The sequence below is a fragment of the Dermacentor andersoni genome, chromosome 1 (genome assembly GCF_023375885.2).
Source record: "Dermacentor andersoni chromosome 1, qqDerAnde1_hic_scaffold, whole genome shotgun sequence".
NCBI classification, from domain to species: Eukaryota; Metazoa; Arthropoda; class Arachnida; order Ixodida; family Ixodidae; genus Dermacentor; species Dermacentor andersoni.
Genome location: NC_092814.1, coordinates 381041391 through 381068340, shown reverse-complemented (window position 1 = coordinate 381068340; position 26950 = coordinate 381041391). Strand labels below are relative to the sequence as shown.

Here is a 26950-nt window from a genome sequence, read left to right as displayed (position 1 = left end):
TTGCGTTTGCCCCAATGTCCACGCAATTGCACTAAGACCTTCGCCCCTTGCTTTCTTTTGCCATTAATTTTCAGACTGGTAAGAGCTGCCCCGCCAGAATCTAAGGGATTACTTGCTCTTCAAATTTCTCTCAGTGTCTGAATAGTCGTTACACACAATGAAATGTATGACTACAGGTCTACCATTGTGCATGTACATATACTTTCTTTGTAATACTCCCTATGAGGGGGGAAGAGGGAGATAAGGAAGCGGGAAGTGGGGTCATCAAAGAAAATAAAAAGGCAGCTCGTCAGCTGCACGACGAATATGCATGATGCAGTGGCTAGTGCCCTGGACGTTGTGCTGAAAACAAACGAATACTGCAAGCGGCTCGGAAGAGCTCGTGACATGTATTCTCCAACTTCCCCGCAAGGTTTCTTTCTGCTTTCCCCTGCTTTCCCTCTAACGCGAACTCGCATGCAGAGAGATACGTTCCATACGCCACACTGATACGCCAGTGTAAAATATCGCAAAGGACAAGTTAACAAAACGCAAGCAAATACTGTGTGGAACGGCACTTTGCTTTATATGCAAGTGACTGCGTGGTTGCATAGCGCAATTCAGATTTCACAGTCGCGAGCGAAAGCTCACTCACAGTGATGTTTTAGTGAGCTATCTTTTTGCAGAACCACCGAGAGCTGGGTGTGTTGATATTTATTGGGAAACCAGTAGCAGCGCACAATGGACAACAGACGGTGAAAGATGTAACGCAGCGCCCGCAAAGCTGCTACTAATTTCCCAAAACGTGTTTTTGTTGGCTTTGATAATTTCTGTGCAATGAGGTACGATGATTTTTACAGCGAAGCAGTATATAGCTACCCTCCGACGGTGGTCAATGCCCGTCCGTCTACGCGTCGCGTCGACATGGAAAAATTTTCGTCTCCAGTTTCTCGCGAATACTCCGTAGCTCTCAATCTAATGCAGGTACCTTGGAAGAAATCACAGTGAAATTGTTTGCTAAGACGACTCTATCATATCGCCGAGTTTCATTTGCTTGTCATCAATAGTTAGTTCACAGTGAAGTTGTAAACGTTACAGAATTCCCGCCTGCCGTCAATACACGGGCATCTGCGGAGGGAGTATGGTTATGGAAAACAGCTGTAACTCTCGTTTTATCGAAACTATCCCGAAACAAATTATATGACAGTTGGCCACTAAGACGACTCTAACGTTACGCAGAGTTTCACTTACTTTTCATAATTACGTAGTTCACAGTGAAGTTGTAGATATTGTGGAATTCCAGTCTGCCATGCGGCGGCAGTTGCACACGTCACTGCTTCATAATAAATCACTCCACAGTAAAAAAAAATGTATTCGTTGTCTATGTCCTTCAATAATAATAATAATAATAATAATAATAATAATAATAATAATAATAATAATAATAATAATAATAATAATATTAATAATAATAATAATAATAATATTATTATTATTATTATTATTATTATTATTAAAATTACCTATATATACCTTTATCCGTCGATTGAGGAAAACATACCCCAGCTTCGCTGCTCGTCCTTCTTCACATAGTGGAAGGGCTGATGATTTTCTTTTAATTGTATACAGCAACACTTCGTAACAAAAGCATCACCAAGAACTGAACATAAAAATTCCAAGTATCCCGTTGAGTAATATTACCGGGAAAACCCACGGTGCGCTGCAAGGCTTCAGGCAAATGACCTCCATAGGAATATTGCACCGCCAGATGGCGCTGCGACTGCGCTATTCGTTATCACAGGTTTGAAATGAGATGGCTGATCCCAAGGCCAAGCTTGGGAGTGCTTGTGCTTCCGTGGTAAACGAAATTGCAAGATCCTTGGGTTTCCATGTTCAGGCGCAAGCACGTCTAGTCATAACGAGCACGAGCCGTTGAGCATTAGAAGATTACGGACACTCTTGCACTCCATATATGGGAGATTATTATCATTATTATTAGTGGTAGTAGTAGTAGTAGTAGTAGTAGTAGTAGTAGTAGTAGTAGTAGTAGTAGTAGCAGAGCGTGAAGCGACAGCAGCTGTTTACATTAACTCTGTACAATCTGGAGTGCGTTCATTGGCAGTGCATCTCAAACAGGCAGGCACTGCCACAATTCCTCGAATTTAGCTGTTTCACAAAAATTATAGTACCTCTGTTGAGCGCCACAAACGTAGCCAAAGAAGGACTGTAAAAACTGTGCCATGTTCGTATCGACAAGTGAGGAAAGTATTTTCAAAACGTATTAGTTTTCTTTTTTTATCATTTGAATCGTACAGCTGTCAACCTCCCTCCGTACCACCACTTCGGCAGCAAACCCGTTGTTACCATAAAACTACCGCAACTCAAAGTAATTCAGGATTGGAGCAACAACAAAACAGGCCAAAAATCCGGCTGCCGCTATTGCTTGCATATTGGTGTGAAAAAGAAATAAAGCAAACATAAAATAGGAAAAGAGTATAAACTCACCATAAGGTATCAGGGGTGGTAGGATTGGTGGCAGGTTGTCTTTTTCGACGCGAGTGTAGAGAAACAAAATATGAACAAAACGTAAATAAGAGAGCAGTACGCGTTGAAACAGTGCATCTGGAAAGTGTGTTCAAGAAAGGCTTCATCCACAGAAAATGCTCATGACAAGGTAAAGCGAGGCAACAATACGCACACTCTAATGGCGACACAAGTCCGGCCCAAGTAGAGGACCGAAAGATGTGTGGAACTATTTTCTGAAAGCGCTTCAAGGAAGCGGGCTGCTCCTCTAACCGGAAAACGTCATTTCAACTGCATTTTCTGGAAACTCTAGATGCCGGTATAATAAACGTACGCTATAATCTACAAATCCAGGCGTCGTTGTATCTATCCCATGCACGGTCGCCATTGGTGGCGCATAACTGAAAATTTTGACGCACTTTCCTCTGAAGACGCGTGCTTAGGCGTTAAAATTTGCCGGCACAAAGAATGTGCACGCAACCGAAGTTTTATACAAGCCGTGCGACCATGGGAGCCTCCTGGTGGGAGCCCCCTTCTATATTCACAATGAGAGCATCGGCGCATAGGCCAAATATCACGCCTCACACACGTGAAAACCGTCAGGCAGCAACTGGTAATACAATACGTACATAAATAGTGAAGTATGCTTCTCTGAAGCTACCAGTCAAAGTACACTGAGAGAAGTACTCGTGCGTCGCGTGAGACGCTGCATCAACATGATTAACGCAGGGGTATCGCAGGGGCTTGACCCCTGTCTCGCGAGTCCGTTCTCGCCATTTTCTTTTTCATGCCCATTTTTTTTTTAACACTCATAGCGTCAGCTACGGATCCCCAGGGAGGCATGTACGAAATATCGCGTCGTTTTCAGGACCGGTCACCAGGCAGCTTCTCGCGTTAAACCATCGCCATGTCAACTTCGGCGTGTGCTCCTGTCCTAGGATTCGGATTACAGACAATGAGCATCAAAGTATAACAGTCATACAAAATAAAAAAAAACTTAATGAGCGTGAGACTACGTTAGAGTACCATGAAGACAGGTCACAATATTAACGGCAGCATTCAATTCAACAGCTATAGTCGCAGCTATAGTCAAACGTACGGAGACCCTTTCATCAGGTTGCTAGTCTTGAGTGCGTGAACACGCGCCCCCGCGCGTCTCCCCATGAATGGCGGGTCTCCGAACTTGGCCGACTCGGCTGCTTATAACAGCACCGGCCACCGAGGCTGCATGTGTCGGCATACTGTGGGCAGACCTTCGCTTCGTTTGCCCACCGGCGCAGTGCCGCGAGTTGCACGGTCCCTTTTGAGGTCCACGTCGCCCATACAGTGTAGATGATTCGTGTCGGAGACCAGGGAGAAAATACTGAGGAGCGAAGAATTGACAAGCGCTGCTACGAGGACTTACTGAAGTAGTAGTCTTCCTTTTTTTTAAAAGACAAAGCTAGTTACCACCACTTCCGACTATTGGGTATGTTTCTAATCTCTTTCGTGGGCCGATCTCTTAAGCGATCGTGGGTTACTGATTACGAACACGTTGCTATATGTATATATATATATATATATATATATATATATATATATATATATATATATATATATATATATATATATATATATATTGTCCACAGCGGCGCACAAACTCGTTACGACAGTCGTCGTCGGGACGTTCATTTCAGCCCTGGGTCACTTGTTGTCCTGCTTTGGTTACTCCCGTTGCGTAGGCCTTTGCGAGAAACTGCTGCCGCGATACGTCGGGCCATACCGAGTTCTTCGCCAAGTCACCAGCCTCATATATGGGATATCGCCTGTGACTTCCACGTCTTCTACCCCACCAAGAACTGATATCGTGCACGTTTCGCGACTAAAGCCCTATAATTCTCACACGGATGCGGCACCCTAGGAAGCATCGAGACGATGCTTCTGGGGCCGAGGGTTAATGTCACGTACGAGTTTGTGCCGCTGTGGATAAAAATGACGTTGGGAGGTGAAGAGGAGGAGGTTATATATATATATATATATATATATATATCATAGTAGTAATATATCAAGTAGTATATATCAAGGCAACAAGGACATGCGGGACGTTGTAATTCTTCGTTGGCTTCTTATGATTTGACTATATGTTCATGTATATATACAACATAACTAAAATTGTCGGACGGAAGCATTTGAACAGAGCCCCTAACGCAGCAGCCCGATACTCTAACCATTAGACCACCGACGCATGCATAAGCAACCTAATAATAATAATAATAATAATAATAATAATAATAATAATAAAAGAGTAATAATAATAATAGGCGTTTTTTTTTCTTCAGTGCAGTGTGCGTGACGTGTCGTGTTTGTCCTCCATCTGCGTTTGCTCTCTTCAAGGGCCTAATTCCCAAAACTTTTCATTCGAGTGTGATCTGCGCCATTAGCTATCCGCCTTCGATAATAATATGTCCAACATCAGGATTGGCGTATTTTTTCTTTTTGCGAACAATTATATAGCCTAAGAGGTTATTGCGACTACGGTCCCAGTTCTACTCGCATCGCCGTAAAAAGAAGCTTCGCAAGTTTCAACCAGTGTCTGCCCGTACGAGCATATGTGAAACAAATATTAGCCGCACGCGGGTTCTCTTAAAAGCGAAGGCGGTCGGTCAGTGGCAAAGAGCGTATACGAACGCAAAGTTTTGTGAATACGGACCCTGCCGACCTCTACATGTGCGCTCAAGCTTGACTGAAATATTTTGTGAAGGCGCGTTAGACGCATTTGTTTCACTCACACTGTGTATCAAACTGGTCATGTGGACCCATTGACACTCGCGTGTCATCGTGAAAAGGCATTCCTCATTCCACTTCTATCTCATCCTATTAGGGAGGTTTAACAAAGGTAGAGCCCCATTTCACGAAGGTTTTCGTTTGCAGGCGCTTTCAGTCATTAGCGGGCCGCATTCGTTTACGGGAAGTCCAGGAAGATTGGGGGAAATTTTCTTTGTGCGTGCGTGCGCGACCTTAGATATTGCTAGGAGATGCTCCGAAAGCGATATCTTGAAATCGAATCCAATAAGAACATTTGGAAATAACTAGTCTGAGACATCCCTTTGTGTGCCAAAAGCTTCCTCACTTCGGAGAAATTTGAAGTAAATGTTTGTGCAGAACATATGTGGTAAGCGCCGCTTATTAATGTCATCTAACAATGTGATTACCATTCAGAACTCAATTCGTAACTCAACTTGGTAGTTTCTATTTGATAAAGAGGGCGAAAGAGATCGCAGGCTGCACGATCGCGACAACTAAAAGAGCGAGAAAAAAAAAAGAGGCCACAATGACTACATGTCTATATAATACAAAAAAGGAAATATGTACAGTATGATACTACGCCGCCACATAACAAGTTTAAATGCAAGGATGATCGGAAATAAATAAAGTATTTCAATAAATCAGCGTAACAAAATCGCAAGGGGCCTAAAGATAAAGCATCCTTAATTATAAAGTTCTCGAGCAAGTAATCAGCATGGTCCCTACGCCTCATGTAACACATACTCATTCGCTACAAAACTCGCCGTAATCTCTAAGCATTTCCGCCCGAGTTTGCTAAACAACACTCACGTTAAGCGACCCACTAGAAAACCGCCACTCCTACATTATTCCTACTCCGATTTATGTCTAGTATGTTCCGCAGTAAAGGAATATTCACAAAATTATAAACGTCGATGTCTAGTATGTTCCGCAGTAAAGGAATATTCACAAAATTATAAACGTCGAATGCTCCAGCCAGAAACGAGTCGAATATTCGTAGACAATTCGTCTCCACAATTTTTAACCTTGCCGCCGCATTAGAAACGCCGTTTTAAAGAGCATGACGGTAGGCAAAGACGGAGACGGTAACTGCAGCCTGTCTCAACTAGGTCGCAGCAAGTCGATGCGAAACTTGAGCAGCATATTGTGGCTTCCTGTGCAAATGTATCAGCACGCAGTGGAACAAGAAACGCTACCCTTAATCAGCTCTTGGGAATGGCGAACGACATTTAGGAAGCGTGCGTTCACAAATGCCTACATCGTTTAGTATATAGACAGGTTGTTTGCCTTATCGACAGTGACCCACCTTAATAATGAAATTTGGCTGCGACAAGCTCAGCTATTGAGTTTCAAATGCCACTCATCGTCATTCCGAACGTATAAAGCGGTCGTGGGTGTATATTGTGGAAGTTGCCTATCGGTCGTGCGGAAAATAAATGGCCTAGCCAGTCTGATGCGAGTCATTAACTGCAATGTATGTTTTACCCAAAGTCCTTCGATTTCGATAAAAATCCACCTTTTACCATACAGAAACGGAAAAATTCGCAAAGAGGGTTGAATGCAGCAATACAGCGCAGCTCACCGAAATCTCCGCTTCCTTCGTCGTAGTCCGAGCCAAAGATGCTGGGATCCTTAGAATCTTCCTCGGCGTACTGCGAAAAAGGAGATGGAAAGGGAAAGATTCAAGGTCAAGCTCTTTTAACATGTTGACGCCCATGCTACACGTATCTCGTTGAGTCTACTTTGGACAGAACATAACCCAGGTGATTCCGGAGCGCGGTTTTTTTTTTTTTATCAGTGCATCATTATACATTGGGTTTCGCTTATACAGCGACCAGAAGGCAACTGCAAGATTTATGTGCCAGACTGCATTATCGTGACGAGTATTCAAAGAGGTTAGCAAGCAAAACTTGAAGACATAAACATACCTCACCATCCTAGGAGGAATTAGTTAAAGTATTCATCAGGTGTGTTCGGACTAGCCGCGTTTTACTAAGCTTAAGCACACATTTGAGGCTGGCAGAGCGCAGCTCACACATTTTGGCCCCATTTTGTTTCCCTTCACCAAGCACCTATGGCGTTGTAGGTGTAGCGCTGGAAAGCTACAAGGTGTATAGCGGTGCACCTACACCTTGTATGTTGCCTTCATCGCTTCAATGTCCGGCAACTCTGCGCCCGTGTTCACAAAATGCTCTTACGCTTGCATTGTTCGCAAGAGAAAATTCCAGGCAATCCTAGTGCCGGACACATCATTAGCCGAGGGCAAATGAAAAAGAGCATTTAGGGACGACATGCTTTGTCAATTCGTCCCCCCCCCCTCCCCTATTTTTAACAGCAGGGCCAGACTCCCTTCTAGAGGACGCGCAGAACAACAGTGCTAAACACAGACGTTGCTGAAAACATTGGCGCCATAGCTCTCAGAGGCGAACATCACGCGTACTTTCCTAACTGGTTTACAAAGAGCGTGGCAGCAAGCCGGGAATCGCTAGCGGGTTTGACCAGGTACGCGGGCGATGCGAAAATCTCAAAACACGAATTCGATATACCGTGCTAGGCTATACCACGCTGAGTTCTCGTCGGTTTACAAAGCGTCGTTTATCGTGGTATCTGGGCATTGAAAGAATGATAGTTTTCGACGCTCCACCCCAATTACCAGAGCACCTAAGAAGACTGTGAACGCTAAACGCATTTGAGATCAGTTATACGTAATACAATGAAGCATGCACAGAAGCTTGTTTGAATGTTTGTTTGCTTGCTTACTTGCTGCTTTTTCTTACATTGGCATTCAAGAAGAACGTTCCAAGCTTACCGGCTACCGCCGCATGCAGTTTTAATAAATTCAAAGATATAAGAAATTATCGCTCAATTATTAAAATCTGACTTCATATGTATTTTTGCCCCCCTTTAGTACGCTATTGAGAGTCGCGTCGTTCTTAGGCTGGTTATGGCTTAGAGCATTCATAACTGTCTCGTAAAGAACCGAAAGGAGACGAGAACTAGAAAGGCTGAAAAAGGCGCCGCAGGTCTAAATCATGCCTAGCTTGTTCCAGGAAATATACCTGCGCTAAGCAAGTCTCAAATACGTTTCCTCAAGTTTTAATTGCCGGTTTCTTCAGGGCACAGAAGAAGGGCTATAAACAGCAGGACACGAGTGTGGCAATCCGCGTCAGTTACTCCAGTTTCTTCCCAAAGGCAAACGCCAGCTTATAAGCTAAGCATACCGGCATTAAACTATCTGCACAGGCGATCGGTGAGTTGACTTCGCTGTCACCACACTCAAGAAGACAGCCCCGTCAGTTTTTTTCATTAGATTAGCATTTCAAACATCGTTAAACCGCGTAAACAGCGCACGGAAGCTCACAGGCAAAAAATGTAGCCTCGGACGCTCATTCGTTCGACATGCCCTGCGGCTTTAAAAAACACAGCCCACTAAGTTAATCTACTCTATCACTCCTGCAAGGAACTGCTTTGTGGCGTGAGATGCGTTAGCTATCGGAAGTTTCCTATAAATGTACTCATTTTCGCAGAAACAGCTAATACTAACTGTACTAGCTTTGCCACACAACACAAACTCTTTATGTTGTGCGTGGCGTTGGCAAAGTGTCCTGAGGGGGGCTGGCATAATAATCCACTAAGGAGGTTTCTGTGCCCAACAATATGGCTACATAACGGCTTCAACCGGTTATTTTTGGTCATTGTCAAAGGCAAATGTAACTTTAATTGGTGACATGCGTTTCACTCGGGTATACAGTGTCAGTAACTATATTTCCGCCATTGTACAACACAACTTCGGTGTTGTGTTTAACGGACATGAGATTTCTTGCAACATAAGCCGACATACGCAGTATGTCGTGACGTAACAGCAAAGGCAAGACTCCCTAAGTTCTTTGCTCGAAAGTGCTGTTCATCATGGCCTGCAACTTTCGCTAATAATATGTCGAACATCAGGGTTCACTGGCACCTGCTCTTGCGTGATGTTTCTGTTGTAAGAACTTTCTCGTGCAGGGCTAGCGCTTATATTTCAGCTGGCCTATTAAAGATAGATTTAGAATATATATATATATATATATATATATATATATATTCGCAACTATTTTAGAAGACTTGCACGGGGAACTAAGGGCACAAACAATGAAATCTTCCTTACCTCAGTAAGGAAGCCTTCATTGCGGTGAGGCTACCTTATGTCACTCTGAAAGCTTCCTTACTGAGGGGCCCTCGGTGAAAGCTTCCTTGGTGCTTCCTCAGCATAAGGTAGCTCCAAAGCTACCTTCATGCCTCCTTACGCCGCACCTGGCCCTGATCGAGCGCTTCACCTCACTGCTTAACCACGTGACGTTTGCTTGCGCATGCGCGCTGTCGCCCACCTGCGGAGGAGCGCGAGCACAGTACGTCTTGCCAGGCATGTTCGTTTCAGTCACACGTGCGGCATGAAAGCGTTGCTAGGCGTTGCACGACGCCGGCGTGCCAGCGTTGCTGGAGCACATCAAGTTTTGCACTGTAATGCGCTACTTTTTTTAAGTTTAGTAAACAAAACTAGAAGAAAGCGTCCACGCTTCTCTATATTAGCTCTTTAATTTAAAGATTGTGCGACGATACATTTTTTTTATTGAATAATGGTGTTCGCGTAAAGCTTTTAGAGATAATCTCGAACCCAGGCATGCGGCAACCGCTCCTTACGTGAGGACGGGTGAAAGGAGCTTTCACAGTACGCTTGCTTCCTCCATCGGTCCTTCGCTCTAAGGATGCCTCACGTAAGGTTAGGAAGCGCTCGAAGGACAGGAACGTTTCATTGTTTGGGCCTAAATCGCCCGCGAAGTGCTGTATACTCAGTGCACACTGGTACTCACTGTACATAGACACATTTCAATCAGCTAGAGCAGTGATGAAATTGTAAAGAAAATAAACCTGTCCATCCAGGACTTGGCTGGGTACTGCAATCCCGAACACATTGTGCTCTCAGTACAGGCAACTTTTGACCAATGTTAGAACAAACTGCAAACGGTAAACATTCAGCAGGCAAACTAATAGCTGGAAAGTTGGCTGTTCGAGTGCTTGATGGCGAGAAAAGAAGTTACGCCTCAGCGGCGAAAAAGCGAAATTTTAGGATCAAGCCACCGCGCGTAGGCGTCACAGAGCAAAGACGCAGAGCTGTCACTACATTGCCATTGCCATTTGTTGGGTGTGTTGGTAAATTGAAAGCATATTTAGCGCCAGCAAACAAGGACGGAAGGGAGACGACAACACAATGCGCTATTGTCATTATTGACAATACAATGCGCTTGCTGTCACTACATATCACCAGCCTGGGCTGCTATCTTGTGCGCGCTCGAAAACTGAAGTTCGGTTTTGTCTCACGGGATTTTCGTAGGCCGCGCCGATATCGCGGTCTAGGCCAATCTAGGCCAATCGCGTGAGGTGAGACCGAACATCGGCTTTTCGTGCGCGTACAAGATGGCGGCCCAGAGGCCGAATTCACGAAGGTTTGCGTCCATAACTTCTGCTCCACCATTGGCCGGCCACCTTCATTAATCGCATGTGAAGCGTTACGACCAGGCACGCACCCAGGGGGAGGGGGGGGTGCCCCTTCCCCGAAATGAAGCGGCTCCCCATCTCCCCACCCCCGTGATCACTCCTGACACACATTCCAATCAATCTCGAGACTTTACAGGTATTCGGAAGTCAGCATTTTCCTGCCTATTTCACTCCTTTTGGGTGGCGGTAGTTATCAGAATCTCCTGGGGTGTGAAGGCCAGTTTTCTCATCGATTCGGCGCCCGCGCAACTAACTCGAGATACGTTCAGTTGTCACCCTCTATTGCAAAGGTCATGCGCATCGATGTTGCTTCGTTGGTTCAACCTCCTTTGTTCACACTGATCCAGGGACCAGGAAAGGGATTTCGTTCGTAGTCAGCTGGTCTGTATGCTCGAGGAACGAGCATACAGACCACTGGAGACAACGCCAGTTGCTTTAACTTTTCCTTTTGCTTCATTATTTTCTCGAGTGACGGCTTGCCGAGACGCTGGCAGATACTCGGAACCATATAGCCATGCTATGGTTTAGATAAGATGGAAAATAAAATCATGCGAAACAGCGTCCATCATCAAAGCCTGCAATAACCGTCAAACCCACATGCAATATGACTATAACCCGTTACCTTGTCCGGTTTTTCCCTAATTGTACAGAAGTTTTCGTGCAATATTGGTAACTGGAAACAAGAGGCGCAAGCAGTTGAGAAATTAAGCGATCTACTAAGGGAGAGAGCCGAGGCAAAAGCCAAACAGGAAGGAAAAGCGAAAATTAAAAAATTTAACCATTGTTTGGGAAAATATTTGTGGACCAACTTCTTTTTATTTAAAAAATTACCACCCCTCCCAGACCGTGAAGGTGGTCGAACAGCAAATCTGTATTAGTTACACTGAGTGTTACACCATGAAGGTCAAACTTTGCAAGCAGTCTATATTGTAAATCTTTTGTTTCACCATTCTTTCACCTCATTTTCGGCTTTGCGGCAGGCAGCTTCTTCCTCAGGAGCGCGCACTACTCGTGGTCTTCCCATAGCTGCAGCTGGGATGGAAAGTGTGGAACCACTAATCCAAATGTCCGTACATTGGGCGCAAGACCCTCCGCTGGAGATGCGGGCACTGCAATCGTTTTGATGATTGGTTGGATTGGTTTGACGATTGACGTGGCTGCCGGAACTTCTTGCTGGCACGAGAAGTGCCAGCAGCCACGCTCTCCTAGTATCGCGTTTAAATCGCTGGGCCGCAAACCGCCAGCATAACATGTGTTTCTTTCGCGACAGGGTGTAATCAATCGTCGATAAATGCAATGCCGATCTGCCTCGGTCGCCCGAAAATGCACCGTGTGGCAACCGTATAAGATTCGCGTTTAAGATAGCATTCTCTCAGGGGAAAGGAGTCACTCCATGCCCTTTCCCCCTGCTGAGCCCTTCTTTTTCTCACCCACTAGGTCATGTGGCTCCGTTTTAGCGAAGTCCGGCAACGACTGCACAAGGTCGGCATAAACAGCTACGCTGTAAATGGAAGTAGAGAAAATGCTGCCGGAAGCGGAGAATAATTCCGTGTGCTTTGAATGACGCTTGTACAGTTATCAGTCGAGTCGCCTGACGTAGCCACTTCCCTGCTGTGCTTATGTGGGTGTTTTTCTAACCTTCCGCGGTGGGCGCAGTACGTCTAGTACCGCGGCGTCCTGCACTCTACGTGGTTTACGGGACTGGCGGCCGCGCATCGTTACGCAACTTCCCTAATAACAATACGAGTCGGTTTTGGCACTTGGTAGAGTAGTAAACTAGGGGTGCGAAAGAACTGTGATTGTTCCGCGAATATATATTTCTCTATAATTCTTCCAGAGCTAATTCAAAAATCGCTACTAGGAATCTGTTAAACTTGTTTACTTGTTCTTGGCAGTGTTCTTCCTGCGCGAGTTAACTTCATGCGGTTCCTTCTTTGCCATGTAAAGGAGACGTGTATCTCACGGGCGTACCTGTGAGATATACCTTATTAACGCGATGGTGTTAAGGAGCCCGTCTCGCAGAAAATCCAGCGTTGGACTTCGCCTCGGCAAAAAAAATTACGAACCATATTCCCAACCACTTCTCTACCACCAGGGTTGCTCATATCTTGTCTTTCATTCATACAAAGTTATTCCTCGGAATTTGGAGAACGGCGGCTCACAAACAAACTTAATGGAAAAAAACACCAACAGCGCATGTCCTTTATGTTAGCTCTTCTCAGACTGAAATATTAAAAGTGCGAAACAATAATAGGAGATCTGCCCACGCCAAAGGCCGCGATTCCACTAGAAGGCTCGCCTTCGTGCATAGCGTTCACAGCCAGCGTTTCCCGGTAACGTTACGGTTACATAAGCTGCAGTTGCCGGGAAGCATGAAAAGTGGGGTCTTTGAACGCTTTCGCGTTCCGCTCTTAAAGGCGAAGTTTAAGCGTCCCGCAAAATCTTTAATTTTTCTTTTGCGGGTTTACGCGTCTTTATGGCGAACGGTGGGCATTATTCACCTTTGTATTAGTAAAGGTCCCCCCCCCCCGTCATTTGCATAGAAAACTTACCTTGGGTTGACCCTCCCCCCCCCCCCCCCCTCCGCCGAAAAAAAAAAATCCTGTGTACGTGCCTGGTCACGATTGCTGGGCATTTGGTCTGTCCAACAGTAGCTCTATAGCATTAGTAGTTCGTAAATACGCGGACCCAAATGTTTCGTTTTTCTTGGTCGCCTCCTTCTTTTCCCTCTTTCCGGAGAACTCCATTAAGCACTCAGTTTCGACTTTGGTTTGCTTCACATGCAAATAAAAATTTTCTATTTATAACCAGCAAATCACTACTCCAGGCCAGTCGTTGCTGCCATCTGTGGTGGCGTCTCGGAAGGTTGAGCCCTTTCTAACAAAAACGCTCTTGCGATAAAATTGTTTGTAAGAGAAAATGTTTGCCAATCCTGACGTTGGACTTCTTATTATTGAAGGCGGCCAGCCAATGGCAAAGAGCACTTACGAACGAAGAGCTTTGAGAATCAGACCTGTTACGGAAATTCGGTGTTGCTGCCGCCAGTCGTTTTCTAACGTACAAAATATGTGCCTTTGGTAAACGCGATAGAGCGATTTAAACGAGGCATTTGCCGCTCTAGCTTAACCTGGTATATTCAATTCAGAGTCCCTTTCAGGGCACAATTCTTTTACCGCACGTAACGGTCATCGACAAGCCTGGCAAACCGCTTCCGTCGTACCTTCTATAACTGTCGCCGCGTTCGATATTGAATTGTGGGATATATAACAGCTGAGACAAAACGCCGGCCAGTGGCTTCATCGTCTTGTCTGCGCATGGCTTGACGAACGGCCACGGGCTTGAACTTTTTGTGCAAACAATAAGGTGACCTACATCGCTTTTGTTAGGAAACAAAAAGGTCCTACTCGCTTAGATTCCCCTGTCACTGCTCTCTCAGTTTGGAACTAAAATGTATAAATAAACTTAAAGCAATAACTTTTGAATGCTGACACGGGTTATCACTTGATTTTGTTTTCTTCCGGCTGCCTTTAGATCAACTTCTGCCATTCCTATCGCACGAAGGTGCACTCGAATCGATAAATCGAATCGCAGAACCTGTATTTGGGCCGCGCGGCACGCCGACTGCCCTCTCCCGCGCACCATGCGTAAGGTTCCCCTTCGAGCAGAAGCCAAACAGGCGTTTTGGAAAGCGAATGACGAGTGTTTTAGGGAACACCGGCTAATGCTCGCACTTCCCTCCCTCTTTCCCTTTCCCCTTCTTTCTTCCCACTTCAGAAAAAGAAAAAAAAATGTTAAAAACCTCCTCTTGATCCTAAAGAAAAGAAAAATAGAAGAACGAGTTTAACGCGTGTTGAAAGGAATTGAAATGGTACACATAAATACGTGCACAAGCATCTCTGCATGCATGTCGCCGTTTTGCCCGACATACCCTATATTCTTACCACGTAGCCAAAGGCACCTTTGGATGAAATTCGCCCCGTGCGTTTTGAGGTTGTTAATAACGAGCAATGCACGACACGACAAAATAAAACGCGGTGCGATGGTCTAATATAGCGCTGTTTCACGACAAGTGCGAACAAGTCGCAGCGATATCCAGCGCAATATAGAAATGCATTAGGCGTAGTAAGACGCGCAGCATTTAGCAAGCCATCAGCTGCGAAAAGCATTGACAGTGACGCAACGACAAGCTGGCGCAGCGCTGTTGGTCTCAAGTCAAGCTTTCTATACCACTAGCTCATCGATTTTAACACTGAGTCACGAGCGCGCGTTATGATAGCGCGTCATGAAAGCTCGGACTCGGAGCCCGAGCACAAAGAATAGCCTAGTAACCCACCTTCGCCCTGCGCCCCAGGCGTATTCTGGACTTTGCGTGGTCATCTGTGCACGAGCTTGCACGAGTTTAGCTTATTGCTAAGCTCGTGCACGTACAAAATCGCCCCCCTCCCCCGGTTCTTTTTCGCATCAAATACAGAATTGCGTCGTTTTGACTTGCCGAGCCAACACGAAGTCATAGCCGACTGCACATCAATTAAAAATGCTCAGATCTGGGGCGCTATTTTCGACATTCATGGCGGCTGCACGGCCGCCATTATCCGCCATGTTGACTCTCTGATTGCCTGAGGAGAGCTCACGTGCCTTGAAATTTGTGCCGGGAAACAGAAGTTTTGCAAAATGCAATCTTGCGTTTTCATCAAGATGACGAAACGTCACGTGGAGCTGCAAATTTTATCGACTCATACATTCTTTTGGTCCTTGGCAGCCAAATTGCGACGTTAGCGCTTCAGAAAGAAAGTGAGCGGTAGCGTACAGAAGCCAGTGCAATGCATCTGCGATTTCGCGAATATGTGGTGGCGATCCAGGATATGCGCCATGCCAGCTTGCTGATTGACTGAAGGAATATGTTGTGGGGTGCGTCACAGGAAGGGCCGTTTCGTAAACGTCAATTCGACGTTGCGTGACGTTGCGTTGCGCTGGGCCGCCATTGCAGAGATTTTCCGCCAAAATTTGTGGTGCGACGAGCCGCGCGAATTATAATAATGAGCAGCCATATGCAATGGCGGCCGAGAGGAATGCGTATCGCAACATTTCCTCCGTCGTTTGGCGCCATGAAAATCTTTTGTTCATAACGCTTGCTCATAGTTTTTGCATCGCTCTCGTGTGGTGTTGGCATTTGTGTTTTGGGCCATCATATTTTAAAAGAACGCGATTATATGAAATAATATTGGTTGAACATACCAAACGTTCTGCAACGTTGTCCACTTTTGACTGCTGCATTTGTATTGTAAGCAAGATTAATGCCTTTACGCACAATCAAACGTTATGACAACGGCGTCTTTTTAATTTATCAAAGGTAATGTACAGTCGCGGTCAAAAATACGCGGCCCACGGCTCCAGTCGGCGGAGCGGCCGCGAGCCGCACCGCGGCGCTCGCGTCGGCGCTGCGAGAGTTTGCGCTCTGACGACAGGTATCTCCCTACGTATCGTCCGTATCCGTTACGTATCCGCCCGTTACGTATCGTCCGTTACGTATCCGCCCGAGAGCGAGGGAGATACCTGTCGTCAGAGCGCAAACTCTCGCAGCGCCGACGCGAGCGCCGCGGTGCGGCTCGCGGCCGCTCCGCCGACTGGAGCCGTGGGCCGCGTATTTTTGACCGCGACTGTACGTAAGGCGGGCGCCTTGGAGTTTCCTCCCGCGGTGCGAGTAACCAGCGAAGTGAACAACAGATGGCAGCGCCGGCGCTTGCGTAGCGCAAACGGTTACCTCTGGCGCGGGCAACGCTATCGGTGATATTCGGCCTTTCTCAGCCAGCCGAGTCGGGCTGAGTCACTTACGTTTCACTAAATAGTGATAACGTGGCCTAGAACGGGCGCGCATCACCACTGGTAGGTCGCGTATGTTGTCTCAAGGAAGAAAACAGGCGCGTTGACTCATTCGATGACTCATTCTATTTTCCGGGGACACGCATCCTAGCTAATGAAGCAGACAACGGCTTGTACGCAGCAGACGACGGAAGCGAGAAGCGTGACGGAATAATCATGCGCTTTGAGCTAGCTGCTTTATTTTTACAGCGGAGGAAAACTGTTTTGCTTTACCGAGAGCCTTACGTTCAGTTCCTTAGGCCAATGGGGCCATCAGCGCCAATTTTATTCGCGTCGCGTCTACGTCACGCATCGAAGAAAATGGCGGAATGTCCAGAATAGCGCCCCTGGACTGTTAGATTTGTACACGGCTGTATGCACCCACAGAAATGGAAGCAAAGGGAGTGACTGCGATAATGCTCGCCCGTCAACAACGATGTAAAGTCGTGCATAGTATACTCAGGATGGAAGAAAATAACGAGAGAAAGAAAACGGTCTGCTGCCACTTACGTCACCATTGTCTGCCTCCGAGTACTCTCCGCTGCCAACCGGCTGTGGGTAAAAAGAGAGAGAGAGAGATAGAGTCAGAATAATATGTCAATCACTGTGCAGTCCACTGATTCTCAGGCTAAGCAGAATCGGCGGTCAGCCGCAGCCGACAATTCACTTACCATGAGACTATACATACATTAAGTCGGCGCATCTATTCCAACTATAGAGCAACTTTCTACCTTACCATGTGACTACGACGTTGACCTGATGGTGATTGCACATCACGCTTTAAGGATATAAACCACAGAGGAAGAAATTATACCTGAGGGGACACTCGTCGAAAACTGGCAACAGGAAATACGTTACGCTAGAATTAACGCCGACCGTTTGCTGCCGCGAGCATCTAAAAAAAAAAGAGAGAATGCGAAACGAAGTTAACAGACATTGTTTCATTCTTTTATTGTTTCCCGGCAAAACTAAATATAGCTGTGTATAAATTCAATTATACTTTGCGGCTTACATTTTCTTCCGTTGGCTAGCGACAGGCGAATGACGCGCCAGATGCATGCGTCATTCGTCAGACACCCCACCCCGCTGAACCAAGCGAGACCGGCTGCGCATCTCAGCGTTGGCCTGTTCTGCCACCCGTCTGCGTGTTTTTCTATTTTTGGATTTAGGCTGGTTTATTATGCTCCCAGCGAATTATTGCGTTCCTTCTGCCCTTCGACACAGCACCACTGCACTATTGCACTACGGCAAGGTGAGAAATCTTGTTCGACTGTCTGCGACGCATTTAGAGCAATTAGGCTTAGTGCACAAAACCGAGACCAGTGACGGAGTTAGCGAAAAACAGCTCAGCCGTCGTGGCACAGTTACGTTGAAATAAAGAGTCGTACTGAGAGATGTTTGGACGCTTTCTATGAGCCAAACATTATTTTAACTTATTTCCGTAGTTTTTAGGGAACGCTGGTCGCACAGGGCGTTGTGAAGCAGTTTCGCATGCACCGAATCTTACTGAGAAAAGTTTTGGCGCTTTCTTTAACCCCCAACATTACGGCAACTAATTTCGTTATACGTTTTGGGGTACGTGCAGTTGCCGCGCCTGGAATTGTGACGCGGTTAGCGAAAAGCAGCTCGGCCCTAGTACGCAGTTAAGTTTCGCGCTTGAATGCACTGACAAGTTTGTGGCGCTGACGCCCAACATTGTTGAAAATTTATTTCGGCATTCCTCTTTTGTTACTTATGGGGCACGCTCGCCGCGCCTGGCCTTGTAACGCAGTTAGCGGAAAGCAGCTCGGCTGTGTGGCGCAGTTTTTTCGCATGTACAGATTCTTACTGCGACAAGTTCGTGACGCTTTCTCCGACTCCTAACATGATTGTAATTAGTTTCGTTGCATTTTGGGATAATTTTGAGGCACACTCGCCGCGCCTGTCATCACGCAGCGAAAAGCAGCTCGGCCATGGTGACAATGTTAGTTGGGCGTGTACTGAATGTTACTGCGACATGTTTGTGACAATTCTTATGGCCCCGCAGCAACACAAACCTTCTTTCAGAACGCCGGTGGCTTGTCGAAAACGCAACTAGAAATTGCCAAGAGTGATAACACGGGAGTGTGTCGCTTGCGCCGGCAGAACGCGTAAAAGATAACGCCAAGGAGCTCAAACACTAGGAACTTGTAACTCAAAAATTCTGTCTTCTGCACTACTGAAGACAGGCTTTGCACCTGCGCATTTGTCTCGAGTGCGAGTAGAAGGAATTCTGCGAGCGTCCAGTATGGTCTGGTTGAAGGCCTGTGTTGTGGTCACCTCAGTGCATTCGTAGCGTACTATCGCGTCGATTGTAGCCAAGTTCTTTGGGAAACGCGCAGTAGCCCGTGTATTCATGCTCTTAAAGCGCAGGACATGTCCCGGGAAGAGGGGAAAGCTTGGAAGTAGGATGTTTTTGTAGTATGTACGGTATTGTTTGGGATGGAGGCGGGTATTTTTTACGCCACGTATGTAAAAGCTAACTGCTTTTGTTTGTAATGCCACCCATCACTGTCGCACGTTTCGCCTCTACACGCATTATTCTTACGTGTTAATACCAAAATGACACATGCTCGTAATTACTTTTTTCAGCTGACGTCGTCCGGTGGAGCTTCGTACGGGGACTGCTGCTGCTTACCTTGTGCCACAACGTTGGATGAATCCACAAAAAGCCCGCAACGAGCATTTATATAGCCTACAATAAACATTTCCTCATTTCACAAGGAGTCTTGCGCCTTTATGAAATAGTACGTGGCACATATTCAATGGAGGCTTGTAAAGATCGTTTGCAATCATATTTAATTAATAATAATTAAAAAAAAACACGTCGATCAGCGCAATGCTACCAGCTTGCGTTCAAAACGCGCGCGCCCAGAACCGGAAGTGTGGTTCAGGTATTATCGCCGGCGGCTTGGTTGGCTTGGTGCGCTGCAGTCAATTCGGCTGCTGCGCTTTATGGGAGTGTCCGCTCTTGTACAATTTCTTTCTCTATGGCTAGCCCCGTGCGAACGATTTTGTGCGCGAAGGCGACGATCGACGGCTTCGAGCGACGAAACGGGCCGTCGCTACAGTGTACTAGAATAGTGTACTACTCTACAGTGTACTATTCTAGTACACTGTACCGTCGCTTGAACGGATCTCTCGGTTCTGGAAATCTAGAACTCGTCTCCCGGAAGTGCTTTGAGCGACTAGCCAACATAATGCGAAGCCGGAACTGGATGTACGTCACTCAAATGCTACCGATTGTCGCACGGAACGAGCGAACGATTGAATTTTTATACGTGGAAGGATAAGAACGCCCCACTGCAAGACCATCAGAAATATGTTATGCTGCTCTTTACAGTAAAATGCATCAACTTAAATTAATAAAGCACGCGTCACGCTAGTTTCAGCGCGTGTATTGCTGCCCTCAAGTATCGGCAACACTAAGCACACGTCGCTCGAAATCGTCGCTCGCGTGGGGTACGACTTTATAGGCGACCAGCGAACGCGACAGCCATCGCATCGCTTATCGCTGTGGCGCGCAAGATCGCTTGCATGGGGTTTATACATTATGCGTGAAGTAAAGCGGCTGAGCGCTGAACGCAGTTGGGAGAAATCCGCCGCGTCCAACAGAAAAGCAAATAAGCGTTAGTCGATTGTGTCAAGTCGAGCTACAGATGTGGTAAATGAATGCTTCGCAGGGTCCGAGCGCAAAGACATCTAAAGAGAGCACGACGGTGGTGATGTGTAGTTTGAACTATGCACTAAATGGCGGTTATAAACCCACACGCGCAACGTGCTGCAAAAACTAAAGCTTATCAATGACCAACTAATCATTAAGAAATTAAAGCGGGAAAAAACGGGCTAATCTCGTCTACTCATTCACAGATATCTAAAACGATCGAGAGAAATATGCCTTACTTTTTTCACCACTTATTGTACACCACACGGTGACAGACAGAACATATCACTTCTCTAGCTCGTTTGTGACCTGTACTGGGAACCGTCGATCAATGGCAAGTGCAAAGCAACTGAGCACCACCGACAAAGACTGACAGCTTCATTCGTCTACCTGCAGTATAAAACAGCAATCTGAACCAAACGCTAACACACCTTGAGCGATGAATGTAAACGCCAGACAGCGCGCATAAAATCTCGCCCTTTTCTGCGCCGCCTAATCACCAAACAGTTCAGCTTTCAATGACACCGTTGGTATTTCTTATCCTTCTCTCTCGCCAAGTTACCTTGTCAACGGCACATAAGAGCAACGCTTTTGTTGCCATTCATGAGGTATTAATGGCTTCTCTTCTGGCGCTGAACGGTGGAATCGAAAGGCGCGGCTACTCGACGTTAAACACACGCTACCGTCAACTCAAGCAAAGATAAACTACTAGATAGCGAGAAGAAAAAGGCGTGCAGAAACGAAGGAAACGGGCTGACACACGCCGATGCTGAGTCAGTGCGCGTATAAGCCCCCGACGGGGCTTGAGGCGTCGGAGGATTTACCAGCAAGTGGAGACCGGGGGTGAAGCCATCCATCAGGAGCTCGAAAGAAGCTCGTTTGAATTACAAAGATGGCCTCCGCTGCCTTCAGTGGTGGAAGGAAGGGGAGCCGGTGAGGGGGGAGGTCAACCGGCGACGCGTCCTTTTCGGACAAGCCCCATTGAACGGCGCTCAAGGAGACACCCCGCTGTCGAAAGGGACGCTGTCTGCGACGCCGGAAATGAAGTCTTCGATCGGCAAGAGACGTGTCGTATAAGACGTCTTTCCCTACTTGTCGCCTGGTCTTGCGAGCATCTTGGGGAATATCATCGTCGCTGTATAGCTGTCAGGCGACTCCGCGGAAAGTCAAGTGCCAACCACCGTTCACATTCTTGTTGATGACTTTTTCTCGTCAATGTTCTTGCGTCGTTTCCGTAGGAGACGGCTTGGCGGATACTGGGTTCTCTCCTGATACTCAATTTTCTCTCTCCTGTACGTTTAGGGTGGTTTCTGCATATTATTTTTGCTTTTTACTGTATTTTTACTTCACGTTAGGACTGGTTAAGGAATCGGCACGTGGAATCACGCAGGAAGTGGCTTTCTGAAAGAAATGGGCATTTCGTGGTGATTCGAAAAGCAGCGGGGCAGATATTTCGAAAAAGGCACCTGAGTACCATGTATACCGCCAGGACTAACAATGGTGGCGCGTGCCTAGACAGAAGCCTGCCGTGAACAGCAGGAGGTCAACTAAGCAATATTCTGCTGGAGATTGGCTGTCTTCTGAGAGGGATATTTATTTGGAAGAGACAAGTTTTCTTCAAAGCAAAACGCGCCGCATGCCCTTGCAAACAACCTTGGACTATTATTGTTCAGGGTCTGTGCAGCGACGCTTTGGGCAACGTAACATGGCGTGAAGAAACCGCTGTCAAGAAGTTTTCGATCTTTTTTCGCCTTGCGGTGGCAACAACCTAGAGTACAAGAAGATAAGGCTCGCCTGGAAGCGCGACACGCAGCAGCCGCCGGAGTAGAACCTCCCCCCTCTTTTCCCCCCGTGGGAAGACGGAGCGCTTCCTTCCCTGCGCGCGCGAGATTGAGCTGCCATCGTCGGCTCATCTTCACGCGCTTTCACTTGCACAAACAGCATGCGGCGCGCGCGGACGATGTCATACCGAGATGAACCAGGTACGTCCATTCCGCGCACAGCACCGTAGCAACTGGCCAGAGGAGGTCAACCCCTAACGCGATTCCGCCTACCCCCATCCTGCCTCTTTTCTCCTCTCCCGTTTTGACTTTATTCTAAGTGGCGTTGGTTTGCAGCGCGCCCCTTCGTACTCTCTCCGGCGCGTGATTCTCCACCTGCATGCGCCTTCCTCCTCCGGCGCTCGCTTCCTTCGCGGCTTCAAACTAAACATCGCCGATTTCACTGGCGGGCCACTTACACTTGCGCGTTAAAAAAAGGAACGCCAGGAAATTAATATAGGATCACGGCTTACGAAAAGTGTTTGACTGACCGACATGCATGGCGACGCTGGTCAGACGTAAGCAGCTATGACATGCGAAAAAATCCTTGCCGAGTGATCCCCTGACATTATGCTCACGCGAGAGGTGCAGCCTTGCGCAATCTGTTGTCGAAAGCTTGCTGTTACCGTTGAAGGTTTTCTATAACGTGACAAGATATTTTTCTAGCAATACCTTCCGACGCACTGCAATGTCGCACACTCCATTGTTTTGGTCGCATGCACATAAACACCTAGAAACGACTTGAAGAATGTACACGCGCGATCTCACCACCTGGCTGCACAGAATGCCTGCCTCACGCTTCAGTCTAAACAGAGGGATGAAGTTCGCGTTGAAGGTAGAGGCAGCACGAAGGTCAATTCACTCGCTACTGCTGCCGCTCTTCCTCACGCCAGCGTTCTGACAGCAAGTGTTCGCGCTCATCGAGTGAGCCGTGTTTGTGTTTGTTTGTGCGCGCGTGACACCGTGCCTGTTAATTTAGTAAGCGAATGTTTACGAGTTTATACGGCCGATAAAGCTGCTATCCTTACTTCGTATAGATGTGTACTAATCTGATATCGCAATCGATGCTTCGCCTTTCGGGTGAAACTGTGACTTCTTTACAAGCCTCTGGCTCCACCTGGCCCTCAGTTACCCAGTATTTGGGATTTTACTATGCTAGTCCCTGCCAGTATTCACTCCGAGCCCAGTTTCACTGGTTTAGTGAAGCCTTCACAAGCGCGTGGAAAAAACTTTTTTCTCTTCTGTAACACAAGAACCGCTGCGATGAAACCTGCCCTGTACCACTGCACGGTGGTGCTGAAATAAAGCTGGCGACCTAGTGCGCCACAAGTGCAATGCACAAAACAGCACGAGCTAGTTCTGCTCAAGCAGCGGCATTTATTACAGTTACATCAATGAAAACTAAGCTCGTTTTGCGGAACATACAGTGAGCCCTCTCTCATGGTGCTCTGCAGGTGCCGACATCAATAAAGATGTAAAGAAAAGCCACCCGTAAGCTCTTCTCAAAGGAAAATATTTACGCCATGACTTTGTCTTTTAGATTTGTTTTCGCTTACTTTTACCTATACGTTCCTTTTTCTTCGCGCGTATGAGTTTCTTCGCCGCAGGTGACTCATTTACTTCTGCGTAGCTTTCCTTCCAGCAGCCATCACTCATCATTGCTGTCAGTGCTACTAATGCCCGAAACAACAAGTAAGAAATGTTAACGCAAACCTGTGAAAACCATCAGTTCTGGCATTCTACGATGCAGCGTCAACCAGAGAACAAGAAAAAAAAAAAACACGAAGGAAAAAGCCGCAACACACTCCGAAAACGGACGTCGACTGGCGAAAAAGCCCCCTGCTGTCTCGGCTTCCAGGGCCGAGCGAGGTCTTCGGCAAGCGCAATTTCTTTCTCTAAGGCAAGCGCTGTCACACCCTCGAGCAGTCGCTCATCGCAACGTATAGTCATCAGCTCAAGTGGCGCGAGACGGCAACGTATATGCGCACGCTTTTGGAACCGCATATTGAAAGAGGCCTTCTTCGTCGCAACCGTTGTTTCTTTACTCTCCTTCTCGTCATAGCAGGCGATTTGGATCAACGCGTTCAGTTCGTCGCGTCTCAATGATGCGGCACTTATTTGCAATCTACAGCTAGCGCCAGCCAATGAGGAGCGCGATCACGTAATTGCAAGCGTGCTATTTAATACGCTGCATTTTCCAGCGCGTTAAAACGTCATTTGATGCGTCTCGAGAACAGCACTGAGCACAATCTCGCGTCCCAGGGCAAGCTTCGTAGCCACCGCTGCACGAATGATTCGCATTCGCAAGACTGCATAATTGCGCAAATTTTCATTATTTGCAGTTAACAAAATATAAACAATAAAGAGGCAGTTCATTAATCAAAGAATTAAAATCAGTGGACATCAGCGATTCCTCCAGCTACGCAAGCCCATTCACCGTGATAGCAGCAGGCTCTCATTGTGGACACGGTCGTCGGCGCATTGTTTCATTTCTAAACAATGGCTCTTACGCGCTACAGGGCATTGGCCAACAAGTTTTTAGGAGTGTGTTCTTTTAATTAACAGTATTCAAAGAAGTTAAAATTTTAAATATTAGAATATGGGCGAAAGATTAAAAAAGTAGTTGCGGGAAAAATCAGGAATTTTGCGATGCACACAATGTTGTCTTCGTCCACTACAGTGTTGCCTGCGGTGGCCTCCGAAATAGATGCGCAGACGCCGCCGCTCCAAGGCTGCGTGAAAGCGCAGTCACAGGTAACGCGCCTCACGTATTGCCGCAGGGGTGCAAGTAGGTCTCCAGATGCGGTGAGAGAACCCTTTTTCTTTTTTTTTTTTCGCCATACAGCGACGTGGACGCTGAGGGTTCCGAGCTGGTTTAACGACGCGATGAATAGTTGGTAATGGAAAAAACGGACTGCGCAGTAAACTCACATTCAGATTGTTTAACTGGCGTCATACTAATAATGGATTATAGAGTAACATATATGAAGATAAACTGCAGAAAAAGAAAAAAAGAAATACTAGCAAAGCATTATAACCGATCGTAGTAGCAAGTTTGCAAAGAATATTCGTAATGTGATTATGTGTGTCTAGGAGCACCCCCTTTCACCTTTTTCTTCGTTGTGCTGCGCTCTGGAGGGGAGTTACTGTGTATCAGTGCCACTAGCGCCCGCTGAACTTTGCGTAGTCCGCAAAGAAAGACGACGATCGGCTACGCGCCAACTAGAGAAGAACGTTCCAGCATGTTGCTGTTGCATGTTGACGACGGGTATTTCTGTGAAATCTCCAGTGTATCTATCAGGCGTCGCGCCTGGTTCGGTGGCGATGGACGTGGACCATCCAGGGCGTCTGCCGGAACCGGTGGCGTCAGCGACGGCTGCCTCCAGGAAACGGATCGGGCAACAGATTGACAACGACAGCGAGGGCACCCATGTCTACTCGCTCAGCAGGGAGGACCCTTCTGATGATGACGACTTCGAACTTGTGCGGAGCCGCACGGCGAAGAGAAGGAACACCAGGACCTCTTCGTCCAACAGCACACAGACTGTTGGGCCCACGCAGAGCCCCGAAACCAGCACCATCTTGTTTATGCCTGTGATACCCAACGGTAACATGAAGCGGCTTAATAGGCAATCTGTCTCGATTCAGCTAGAGACCGTGGTGCCCATAGAAATCACGGACATCAGAGTGAACACCCGCAAAAATGTACTGGCGGTTGATGTTCTGCATGCGGGTGCTCTTAGCGCCCTGCGCAAGGTAACAGATCTTGATGGCATGCAGGCGCGCTATCACACCCGCTGGGCTCGGGCGTCTCCACCAGTGTCATATGCGACGTAGACTTGGCCATCCTCAGCAATGACTTGTCGATTCTGGTTAAAGCAGCGAGTGATCATGACGTCATTGTTGATGTCTTACGTCTGGGCAACTCACGTTGCGTGAAGATTGTGTTCAAGCGCCTGCCGTCGCATGTCAAGGTAGGCCACTTTCGTCATCCTGTCCGGCCTTTAATTCCGAAGCCTCTGCAGTGCCGTAACTGCATGAAACTAGGACACGTGAGCAGCGTCTGTGAGAACGAAACAATGTGCCCCGGCTGCGCTGAGCCACACGCCGCGGATAAATGTGTGGCCCGCGTCATGAAATGTCCAAACTGCCACGGATTTCACGAGGCTTCATCACAAGACTGCCCAAAACTAAGAAAGAAACTGCTATCTTAAAAGAAATGGCAAGAGAAAATTCCTCTCATCGACAAGCCGCCGCTAAAATCAGGAAGCGACGCTCCCGTCGCCGACGTTCTTCAAAGAAAGCTGCGTCAGTGACGCGTGTGCCACGTCCACTGTCCCGTACTCCACTGCCACCCAGGCCACGCACATCAGAAAGGCCTACAAAGGACAAGGGCACTGAGAAGAATATGGACACTGAAGCCTCGCCTGCGTTGCCAAAATGGCAACCACTTGCAGATTCACTGCACGCCGACGGAAGTAATCTACCCCGAGCATCTCCTGCCGGTGAAATGTCTAAACAGGAACGGCAAGTGATTGTGATGGTGCGATCACTAATGAATACGATTCGCATGCTACTGAACAAGATGCAGACACCGACAGCTCAAAGCGCGCACTGAATTCTGTACTTGCAAACCTAATATAAGCACCATGGCTCAACCAAAATGTTCTTTTCGCACTGAAGTTAGAAGTGCGCCAATTTTTCAATGGAATACCAGAGGCTTTAAGTCCCGCATCTCGGATTTGCGCAAATTTGTCTTGAAGAACCG

The 26950-nt window shown here is 47.1% G+C and overlaps 1 protein-coding gene across 1 annotated transcript in view; it reads right to left on the bottom strand.

The window, feature by feature from the left end:
- Mp (collagen XV/XVIII-type protein multiplexin) overlaps positions 1-26950 on the bottom strand; it is a 383840-nt gene that overhangs the window by 121907 nt on the left and 234983 nt on the right. The window contains exons 3-5 of the mRNA XM_050168496.3: positions 17191-17232; positions 6869-6938; positions 2485-2523 (exon numbers count right to left, since the gene is read on the bottom strand). Coding sequence (XP_050024453.2) covers positions 2485-2523; positions 6869-6938; positions 17191-17232 — 151 coding nt within the window. The remainder of the gene's footprint in view (positions 1-2484; positions 2524-6868; positions 6939-17190; positions 17233-26950) is intronic.